This window comes from Cherax quadricarinatus, chromosome 31 (genome assembly GCF_038502225.1).
Source record: "Cherax quadricarinatus isolate ZL_2023a chromosome 31, ASM3850222v1, whole genome shotgun sequence".
In the NCBI taxonomy this organism is placed as follows: domain Eukaryota; kingdom Metazoa; phylum Arthropoda; class Malacostraca; order Decapoda; family Parastacidae; genus Cherax; species Cherax quadricarinatus.
The window spans coordinates 36,264,022-36,276,230 of NC_091322.1; the positions used below are offsets into that span (position 1 = coordinate 36,264,022).

Genomic DNA, 12,209 nt, shown 5'->3' on the forward strand with positions numbered 1-12,209 from the left:
TGTGATGGTGGTAGATCGTGGCGGATGGTTGGTGATGGTGGTGGATTGTAGTTTATGGTAGTGGAAGGTCATGGATGGTGGTAGTGAGGGTTTGTAATGTCACTGAATGTATGGGCAGGCCACAGAGAGGTTAAATCAAGAACTTGACTTGGGAACGGAGCCATACCTGGTTCTGTGACCTGGTTCTCCCGCATTTGGTACTGTGCTCACAATGGTTTCCTCATATCTGAGGCCCTGTGGTACTTGAGAAATGGTATCTGAGGTCTTGAGGTACTTGGGAAATACTATTTGAGACTTTATGGGACTTGGGAAATGGTATCTGATGCCTTATGGTGCGTGAGAAATGGTATTTGATGTCTTGTGTTTGGAAAATAATAATAAATTTTAATATCTTTATTTCTACAAGTACATGTATAAGGTATACAGTCCTAGCTGACATCAATGACATACTACTATATAGAAAGCCGCTTGTTATGCTGAACATTTCGGGCAAATTAGGTCAGTTTTGTCCCAGGATGAGACCCACACCAGGCGACTAACTCCCAGATTCCCATTTTACTGATGGGGAGCGGACAACCGGTGTAAAGAAACACGCCCAATGTTTGTACCCTCGCTGGGAATCGAACCCAGACCCTCGCCGTGTGAAGCGAGAGCTTCAGCCACCAGGCCACGGGGCACCATTGTTGTGATATCTGAGGCCTTAAATACTTGAGGATGAGACGCGTGTTAACCCTGGTTGCGACCTTCCAAGTAATTACCTTTATGACTCCTACCTGGTAAGATTTATGGCACTAGTGTTAATAACCGCTTTAGGTAGAGTTATAGCCTTGGAGGTACAGCCAGGGGGATTTAAATAGGCCTAAGACCAGCTCAGGTCACTGCTTGGGAAATGTAGAGAATCAACAAGTGTTTATTGGTAGGTTTAAGCTAGTTCTGGAGGTGTTTATTGCTAGGTTTAAGCTCGTTCTAGAGGTATTTATTGGTAGCTTTAAGCTCGTTCTAGAGGTATTTATTGGTAGCTTTAAGCTAGTTCTAGAGGTGTTTATTGGTAGCTTTAAGCTAGTTCTAGAGGTGTTTATTGGTAGCTTTAAGCTAGTTCTAGAGGTGTTTATTGGTAGCTTTAAGCTAGTTCTAGAGGTGTTTATTGGTAGCTTTAAGCTAGTTCTAGAGGTGTTTATTGGTAGCTTTAAGCTAGTTCTAGAGGTGTTTATTGGTAGTTTTAAGCTAGTTCTAGAGGTGTTTATTGGTAGCTTTAAGCTAGTTCTAGAGGTGTTGATTGGTAGTTTTAAGCTAGTTCTAGAGGTGTTTATTGGTAGCTTTAAGCTAGTTCTAGAGGTGTTTATTGGTAGCTTTAAGCTAGTTCTAGAGGTATTTATTGGTAGCTTTAAGCTAGTTCTAGAGGTGTTGATTGGTAGTTTTAAGCTAGTTCTAGAGGTGTTTATTGGTAGCTTTAAGCTAGTTCTAGAGGTGTTTATTGGTAGCTTTAAGCTAGTTCTAGAGGTGTTTATTGGTAGCTTTAAGCTAGTTCTAGAGGTGTTTATTGGTAGCTTTAAGCTAGTTCTAGAGGTGTTTATTGGTAGTTTTAAGCTAGTTCTAGAGGTGTTTATTGGTAGCTTTAAGCTAGTTCTAGAGGTGTTTATTGGTAGCTTTAAGCTAGTTCTAGAGGTATTTATTGGTAGCTTTAAGCTAGTTCTAGAGGTGTTTATTGGTAGCTTTAAGCTCGTTCTAGAGGTATTTATTGGTAGCTTTAAGCTAGTTCTAGAGGTATTTATTGGTAGCTTTAAGCTAGTTCTAGAGGTGTTTATTGGTAGCTTTAAGCTAGTTCTAGAGGTGTTTATTGGTAGCTTTAAGCTAGTTCTAGAGGTATTTATTGGTAGCTTTAAGCTAGTTCTAGAGGTGTTTATTGGTAGCTTTAAGCTAGTTCTAGAGGTATTTATTGGTAGCTTTAAGCTAGTTCTAGAGGTGTTTATTGGTAGCTTTAAGCTAGTTCTAGAGGTGTTTATTGGTAGCTTTAAGCTAGTTCTAGAGGTGTTTATTGGTAGCTTTAAGCTAGTTCTAGAGGTGTTTATTGGTAGTTTTAAGCTAGTTCTAGAGGTGTTTATTGGTAGCTTTAAGCTAGTTCTAGAGGTGTTTATTGGTAGCTTTAAGCTAGTTCTAGAGGTGTTTATTGGTAGCTTTAAGCTAGTTCTAGAGGTATTTATTGGTAGCTTTAAGCTAGTTCTAGAGGTGTTTATTGGTAGCTTTAAGCTAGTTCTAGAGGTATTTATTGGTAGCTTTAAGCTCGTTCTAGAGGTATTTATTGGTAGCTTTAAGCTAGTTCTAGAGGTATTTATTGGTAGCTTTAAGCTCGTTCTAGAGGTATTTATTGGTAGCTTTAAGCTAGTTCTAGAGGTGTTTATTGGTAGCTTTAAGCTAGTTCTAGAGGTATTTATTGGTAGCTTTAAGCTAGTTCTAGAGGTGTTTATTGGTAGCTTTAAGCTAGTTCTAGAGGTGTTTATTGGTAGTTTTAAGCTAGTTCTAGAGGTGTTTATTGGTAGCTTTAAGCTAGTTCTAGAGGTGTTTATTGGTAGCTTTAAGCTAGTTCTAGAGGTGTTTATTGGTAGCTTTAAGCTTGTCTTAGAGGTCGTAGTTAGTGACCTTTCTACATAGCGGAAATAACAGGATTCTCTCTAATTAAGACAACAGAATTAGTGTACCGTCTGAGTGTGACATTATTTGTCTGTGTTACTTCCATTCAGCCTTCTGTATATCATTGTTATACAAGTCTTGTATACATGTCTCAGTACCGTGGTTACAACAGTCACAGTACCGTGGTTACAACAGTTACAATACCGTGGTTACAACAGTTACAATACCGTGGCTACAACAGTCACAATACCGTGGTTACAACAGTTACAATACCGTGGCTACAACAATCCCCTGGCTACAACAATTCACAATACCCTGGCTACAACAATTCACAATACCCTGGCTATAACAATTCACAATACCCTGGCTACAACAATTCACAATACCCTGGCTACAACAGTTCACAATACCCTGGCTATAACAATTCACAATCCCCTGGCTACAACAATTCACAATACCCTGGCTACAACAATTCACAATACCCTGGCTACAACAATTTACAATACCCTGGCTATAACAATTCACAAGACCCTGGCTACAACAATTCACAATAACCTGGCTACAACAATTCACAATACCCTGGCTACAACAATTCACAATACCCTGGCTATAACAATTCACAATACCCTGGCTACAACAATTCACAATACCCTGGCTATAACAATTCACAATACCCTGGCTACAACAATTCACAATACCCTGGCTACAACAATTCACAATACCCTGGCTATAACAATTCACAATACACTGGCTACAACAATTCACAATACCCTGGCTACAACAATTCACAATACCCTGGCTATAACAATTCACAATACCCTGGCTACAACAATTCACAATACCCTGGCCACAACAGTTCACAATACCCTGGCTATAACAATTCACAATCCCCTGGCTACAACAATTCACAATCCCCTGGCTACAACAATTCACAATACCCTGGCTACAACAATTCACAATACCCTGGCTACAACAATTTACAATACCCTGGCTATAACAATTCACAAGACCCTGGCTACAACAATTCACAATACCCTGGCTACAACAATTCACAATACCCTGGCTACAACAATTCACAATACCCTGGCTATAACAATTCACAATACCCTGGCTACAACAATTCACAATACCCTGGCTACAACAGTTCACAATACCCTGGCTATAACAATTCACAATCCCCTGGCTACAACAATTCACAATACCCTGGCTACAGCAATTCACAATACCCTGGCTACAACAATTCACAATACCCTGGCTACAACAATTCACAATACCCTGGCTACAACAATTCACAATACCCTGGCTATAACAATTCACAATCCCCTGGCTACAACAGTCACAATACCGTGGCTACAACAGGTCACAATACCGTGGCTACAACAATCCCCTGGCTACAACAATTTACAATACCCTGGCTACAACAATTCACAATACCCTGGCTACAACAATTCACAATACCCTGGCTACAACAATTCACAATACCCTGGCTATAACAATTAACGAATAACTCAGTTTGGAGGGAAAACTTGAGATGTTTTGATGCCTCCTGGATCAGTATCATCTCTACTTGATAATGGTCATTGGCGACTCGAAACCTCGTCTAACGTTAGTTGATAATTATTTTAAATTGCTCGTAAATACACACACACACACACACTATATATATATATATATATATATATATATATATATATATATATATATATATATTATATATATGTACTCACCTAGTTGAGGTTGCGGGGGTCGAGTCCGAGCTCCTGGCCCCGCCTCTTCACTGATCGCTACTAGGTCACTCTCCCTGAGCCGTGAGCTTTATCATACCTCTACTTAAAGCTATGTATGGATCCTGCCTGTGTGTGTGTGTGTGTGTGTGTGTGTGTGTGTGTACAAAGTAATTGCAATCAGGCGATCTTAACAACTTAACAATGTATAACAAACCACTTGGGGATGGAAATCTTTAGCTCAAGATCTTTCGCACTCTCGTACGTCTCCAGGAGCAATGCAGTGTTGCAAGACAGCAACAGCCTGGTTGAACAGGAACCACCAGACGAGCCTGGCCCAAGGCCGAGCTCTGGGAGTAGAACGACTCTCGGAACTCATCAACTAGGCTGTTGGTGCTATCTGCACGAAGTCCAACATAAGTATCACAACTCGGATGATCAGGCACTGACTTGAGAAACTTGTTCAGTTCCTTCTTGAAGACAGCCAGGGGTCTGTTGGTAATCCCCTCCGTATATGTGAGAGGAGGGCAGTAAAGTCTTGGTCTCTTCATGCTTATTGAGTTTTTCCTTAGTGTACTCATTGTACCCCTGCTTTTCATTGGGAGTGTTCTGCACCATCTGTCAAGTCTCTTACTTTCATGGGGAACTATTTGTGTGTGCACATTTGGGACCAGTCCTAGAATTTTCCTGGCGTAGAGTATAATGTTCCTCTCTCGCCTGCGTTCCATGGAGAACAGATCGAGAGACATCAAATGCGTATTCTTCAGGTCTGAAATTTCAGCTGCCTTGGACGGAACTGTTGGAGTACAGCAGTACTCCAGCCTAGAGACAACAACTTGAAAGTAGGGTTTTATAACTTCCTTAAATACTTTGTGTTTCAGTAATGTTACTATAAATTCTCGAGTTCTTAATGACGGTTTTGAGGAGACCTGAAATATTTCTTGCCATAGCCAGTCTGGTGTGAATTTCGTGGGTCAAAACTTTCAATTGTGGTCACATTGTGGCCATTGCTAACCACCCTAGTGTATAGAAATACACCCAGTTGCGTGAATTATTATTAGGCCGACATAGTATAGTGGCATATTTTAAGCCTTGCTCTGTGTAAGATCATCTGACATGATTCTCTCCCGTCATTTGCATTTCTTTTCTGTTCAGTAGTGGTGAGTTAATACTCTCTTAATTTTTCTATTGTGAAGTTAAAAGTTATCTCCCTTGAATATATTTCGAGTCCCACTGAAACTGTAAGCTTTGGTGTATAAGATGTGATTGTGTGAGATCACGTTGGTGTTTGTTAAATTAATGACGTTTGTTTCTCCCTACAGGTTCGAGGCCGCGCCTCCCACCACACACTCCAACACTCTCAATAATAATGAGACCAGGAAAGGGGTGAGTACAGTGTGTCTGCCTGTCTGAATTTCTCTCTCTCTCACACACATTATTTAACAAGTTGCAAAGTTGTAAGAATGGTGATACAAGTATAACAGAAAGGTTCATTGAACTGGCCACCTGTGTGTGTGTGTGTACTCACCTAGTTGTACTCACCTAATTGTGGTTGCAGGGGTCGATTCATAGCTTCAGGCCCGCCTCTTCACCGGTCGCTACTGGGTCACTCTCCCTGGACCATGAGTGTGTGTGTGTGAGAGAGAGAGAGTATTCACCAATATGTTTCCATTACATGGGTCGAATCTAGGCTCCTAGCCTCCCTACTCTTAAGCTTCTCTGAACAGTAGTACTGATCCAGTCTGAGCCCCTCTTTCCCCTCGTGCCTTCTTTCAAAACTAATTGTGAAAGGAATAGATGGTTTACACATGTTACATTAACAGGTGATGATCATCAAGGAAGGTACTACCACCCTCTTTTAGTATGAATATCAGACGGAAGCCTGTTAAAAAGTTAGTATTCTGGCCAGCTTACCGATCTCCTTGTTCTGCCTCAAGAACACGCAGTGTGACAACGATATACTCAAACACCTCCTACAATCAGCATACATTTATCTTAACTTACCTGTTTATTTCTTAATTGGTTTTGTTAATATATGTCTTCCCAGGAGGCCTGAGTTGAGATCGGGACGCTGGAACGATGATTCCCACAACCATATATTTATATAACCACTCCTTTATGCCGGTTCACTTTCCTACTCCCCTGAGAGCGGGGAAAGTATTCTTTGACTTCATCATTTTGAGCACTCGCGTTTTTCTAGCTTTCACTTACGTTGCTTATGCCTGATCCTCGGGTTACAGTCATGTCCCTCTCTGTAATCTCACCTCCTCTGAATATTGTGTATGTCGTAATCATGTCTCTTTGGGCTAGTCTCCTCGCCAAGGCCCTGAGTATTGACATGGGATAACTTTCCACAAGGGGTCACTGCTCAAGCTTCTCTCTGTGTGGAGGGATATTTTTCCTCACTGGAGGGATACTTTCCTGTATGGATAATCTCTGTTCAGTTAGGCTGTTGGTGACCCACAACGTTGAAGGAAACTATAACTTATGTAGAGGCAAAGGATAACTTAGGTAGAGGCAAATGATAACTGGGAGATAAAGGAAGAAAAACAGCGATAATTGGGAGGTAAAGAAAAGAACAAGAAAATGGAACTTGGTGTGAAATGAGAAAATTATGGTAATGATATAAACGTTTGAAAGGAAATGAGCGTCGTCCAAGGCAGAACTTTGAACAGTGATGTTAAAGTTTGGCTGATCAAGCAGGTTGTTAGGTGACGTGGAACAGTAAAACTACGATCAGGCGATTTATCTCCTAATGGATGTCACTTAACTGCTAAAGTAGTAATAGTAGTAGTAACAGTAATAGTAATAGTGGTAGCAGTAGTAGTAGCAGTATTAGTTTATTACTATAAACCTTCAGGGTCAGGTAACCATGGCAACCAGGTGCTTCATGTTACCATGGCAACCAAGAGTTTCATGTTACCATGGCAACCAGGTGTTTCTATGATATTACCATGGCAATCAGGTGTTTCTGTGATGTTGCCATGGCAACCAAATGCTTCTGTGATGTTGCCTTGGCAACTAGGTGCCATAATTTTGCATGGTAACTTTGTAGTATTATCCTTCGTATTTTGGATATATCGTCCAGCGGGTCGCCAACAGCAACAGTCTGGTTGAGCAGACAATTATTAGGGAGGCCTGGCCCCGAAGCCGGATTACGAAAATAGGAAAAGTCCCGAAACAGGTCATAGGTCAACTTCGTAAGTTCCTCAAGCGGGTTCCCGAACAGTCGAGCTGTGGTGTGTTTGTCAGACTACGTGTGGCAAGCAATAACTGCCTCACCGATCAGTCTGTCAGGGAGGCCTAGTCTGAGACCGAGAACTACAGCGCCAGGTTAATTATTTGCAAAGCCTTACTGAGAATGCTAACAATTTACCCATGTACTATATGTAAGTGCAGATGTACTCTTGTGAACCCTTTTAGGGCCTAGTTCCTAGGCATTTTGTGTGTCTATATGCTCTTGCGCTACCCTCCACAGGATGGATATGGGTTACACAATAAACTAGCCACTTCGGTGGCAAAATCTAACCTACTTATGTATTGTTAAGACCTACTGCCCTTGTTCACCTAACACTCGGCAAGGCTGGTGGTGGTAACCTCTTTTGTATCTCTCTATTCTTCCCATATATGATCAGTTGCAATTTGTCATCCTTGAATTTCATGTTATTTTATATTGCCTGGTTGACCAGGCAAGCACCAGACAAGCCTGGTCTAACGCCGGGCTATGGAAGTAGAAAAACTCTCGGAACTCATGAAAGGTATATCATAGGTAAAGGCCCATTGAAAGTCTTTTTTTTTTTGTCATATCAGTTTGTATATGTTCCATGTTTTCAACAGAGGTGGCTCAGACTTTTTTTTTTTTTTCCGCCGATTTTCGAATCTGTAAGAAATACCGTACCGTAACTTTATGCATAAGAATGGTATACAATACCGACAAGATGAACGCTGAGACACATGTGCAAGTCGGGAAGATTCTCGACTACGGTGCTCTTCACACCAATTCCAAAGCTGAGGCACTGATTACCTCATCTTTTGTATATAGTTCTACTGTCTTCAAATTATGTCCTAGAATCTGTGTTGATAAAGCCACTGGCTGGCGAAACGTCTACAATAAAGATAACCAGATGTTGCACATATGTCTCATTTTTCACCGTAACTTTATACCGTACTTTAAAAAAAGTCGTACCATTTCGTACTGCCAACCTTGTTTGGTAATAGACACCTTTATGTGATGCAAAATAACCACAGGAGGAGTTGAATGATAGCTCTAGGACTTTCATGTTGCAATCAATACCAAGATGGAACTTGGGGTGAATTGTCGTTATTTTGCATCTTTCATCGCTCGTTCGCGATTACCTTTATATGAGTTAAGTGATGTAGACCGCGACCTGGGAGATGATCTCAGGACTGGTCAGCTGTTTTGGGTTATCCTAGAGTGACAACTCTCGGAACTTAATAAAAATATCATTTTTTTAATGTGAATCATTTTTTTTTTTCAGTTTCATTACACAAGTTCAGATTTTTACAGCTGCCTTCCCTAGTAATGTGTGTAAATTATATAGTAAAGCGTGTAAATGATATTGTAAATTTTATTACATCTAGGGAATTGGATCATTCTCAGGCAGCAGCAACAACAGCTGCTCCTGTATCTTTGCCATCCCCTGGGCCGATCCAAACTCCAGTGATGGCCTAGTTGCAAGTACTGCTGCAACAACATACAAGGAACTTATAGTGACAAGAAAACTGACTGACGACAATGAAATGGACCAAATATGACCAAAAGAGGACGACCGGCATTCTAATACCAGACCTGCTGCCAGACGTACAACCAGACAAGCGACGTTTTCCACCACACTGAAGTAACTTACCTCCATATTAACTGCACCAGTGTTCAATGGGAAGACAATACAGGAGAAAACCTAACTACAAAATTCCAAAACTCTGTAGTGACGGTTTTTTCCCTCAGTGCCAAATGAGGGAAGGAAGTGAACATTTAAACATGGCTGACTGGCACTCAAAAACCAGCTACTGCCAGATGTACAACTAGCGAAGCGACGTTCTCAACTATACTGACAGTAGCTGACCATCATATCATCTGCACCAGTGTTAATGGGAGGAAACACAGGAGACATCGACAAATCTACAAAACAAACTCCAAGGAAACTGTCAGGCTGTAGTGGTGGTTCTTCCCCTCAGTGCCAAATCGCGGGAAGGAAGTGAATAGTTACAGTCAAAGATTTTTTTTCAGTGGCTGACCTCTATATTAACTGACCAGTGTACACTGGGAGGGAAACAGGAGAAAACGCCAGATCTAAAGACAAAACTCCAAGGAATCTGTCAGGTTGTACTGGCCGTTTTTTTTTCCCTCAGTGCTTTTAAAAATGGCTGAAATATCACCTCTACGGTCAAGACCAGACAACACGGCGCAGCTCCGCTAAATGGGTTTGAGGAAGCTTTGGACGGATAACACCATTGATTAAAACTTTTTTTATCCTGCCAGGATGGAAACGAGCTAGAAGTGTGATAGGTGAAGCCGGACCGTGAAGTGAGGAGTGAAGGGGAGTTTGTGAAGTAAGAAAATAGGAAATCTACTAGTAGTCAGTGGCGATTGCTAGAGTAGCTACTAGGCCATTGCTAGGTGATTGATAGGGATCAGTGGTTTCTTTTTTTTAAAAAGCAGGAAATTTTTTTGTTGTGCACATAAAAAGAGTGAAGAGTGAACATGGGTGTTGTTAGAGGGGTACAGGCTACTGTAATTATATTTATCTTTATCCTGCAATTCTCTGAAGAAGGAAATCAGTCATGGGGACTGGAAAAAAATTCAAAACAACATTCACTGTCATCCTTGATAATATTGCACCAGTGAAAGAGGTTTGGATTAAACGGAGAACCGAACCCTGGATGACTACTGAGATATTAGATAATATGAAATTCAGAGACTAGTTGCTTAAAAAATTTAAGGCAGACAGGATACTGCAGCACTAAATGAATTTCAACGGGTGAGGAACAGAGTGCAGAGGCTTATAAAAGGAGCAAAGGTCAGGCACTATTGCTCAAAAATCAAAGAGTACAAGAATAACTCTAGAAAGCTCTGGCAACAGCTCAAACAGTTTGTGTATAGCCATAAACTCGTATATAGATCTAACATAGCACTAAATATCAATAACGAGGTATGCCACGAAACAACTAAAGTGGCAAATTATTTTAATTCCTATTATACATTTGTCGCATCAACACTAGTAAGTAAACTACCAGCTGCATCAAATACCTTTAACACAGACTCTGATAAGTTTAAAACATACTATACCAATATTGGGGTAACCTCAAACAGTTGTCGGCTAGTAAGTGTATCTCATGACTTCGTGCAAAAAAAACTAAGCAGGTTAAACCCACCTAAGAGCACCGGCCCAGATAACATTCCGTCTAAGTTCCTAAAAGATGATGCCTCTGGATTGCCAATTCCCATTGCTCACATAATAAATTTGTCCATCACCACTAATACCGTACCAGAGGGGTTCAAGGAGGCCAGAGTTACTCCTATCTTCAAGAAAAACAGTAGGTCTGATGTCAGCAACTGTAGGCCTGTTAGTATACTCAGTGTAATATCCAAAATTCTAGAGAGGGCGGTGTACTGTCAAGTAGTTATCTTAATGACAACATTTTTCATAGTTACCAATCAGGTTTTAGATCTTAACACCTCCCTAATTAATCTGATGGATTACACGAGAAATGAAATGTCGATAGGGAACCTCATAAGAATGGTAACCTTAGACTTGCAAAAGGCCTTCGATACTGTCAACCACAATATATTATGTAAGGAACTTCAAGCTATCGGCATAGGTTCTGTAGACTGGTTTAAGTCCTGTCTTAACAGGAAACAAATTGTCAGAATCAACAAAACAAAATCCGATAGCATGTGGGGTTCCCCAAGGTAGTATTCAGGGTTCCTTATTATTCCTATGTTATGTAAACGACGTACCTACTATGCTACTATGCGGATGACAGTGCTCTGTTAGTGTCAGGTAAAGACCCACAAGATACGCGTGTAGTACGTACCATCCTCTGCAAGGAGTTTAGATCTTTTAATTGCCATATCTTAAATCTGCCAAGCAATCATGGCACCCAGTAGGCATACAAGTGTTCCTGAAAATGGCAAGAAAAGGTATAAGCGTTTAAGTCTTAGAATTAATGAAGAAAATAGAGATATTAAACAAGAGGATAACCTGTGGCCGTAGCGTCACTTTTTGCACATAAAAAGAATGAGGTAAATATGAGTTTGTGTGACGACTGACTGACTGATTTACTGACTAACTTACTGACTGATTTACTGACTTGACTGGCTGGCTGACTAACTTACTGACTGATTTACTGACTTGATTGGCTTACTAACTTGACTGACTGGCTTACTGACTGTATTACTGATTGACTTACTGACTTGACTGATTTACTGACTTAAAGTTAGACTTTTTCACTGAAGAGGACCCTGAAACGGTGTCTAGAGCAGCTGATGCCTTACAGTCAGTTGTATAATGTACTGCGGGGTAAAATAGAGCAGAAATCCATTACAGAATTTATGCACACTCCAGTACAACGATCGACTTCTGTACCAGTACCTCTACCATCCACCTCAGCCCAGTAGGGCCGCAGCATTAACTCTCCACTCTCCACAAACACCACCACCCACAATTTAAGGTAAGAAATACTATTATTGCTGTTGCATTTGTAATCTTAAGCAGTAAAAATAACATAATACATCACGACAATGAACTACAGTTACATATTCACTTTTATTTTTGTAAGATCTGTTGGTCTAAAAAAAAGTTGTTTGGGTTTTTTGGGGGCTCATAGGAACGTAAC

At 40.7% G+C, this 12,209-nt stretch overlaps 1 protein-coding gene across 20 annotated transcripts in view; it reads left to right on the plus strand.

Annotated features, from left to right (window-relative positions):
• LOC128697010 (uncharacterized) overlaps positions 1-12,209 on the plus strand; it is a 1,143,041-nt gene that overhangs the window by 531,274 nt on the left and 599,558 nt on the right. For all 20 annotated transcript variants that reach the window (XM_053788515.2, XM_070090364.1, XM_070090365.1 and 17 more), the window contains one exon: positions 5,675-5,738. In XM_053788515.2, the coding sequence (XP_053644490.2) occupies positions 5,675-5,738 (64 nt within the window). The remainder of the gene's footprint in view (positions 1-5,674; positions 5,739-12,209) is intronic.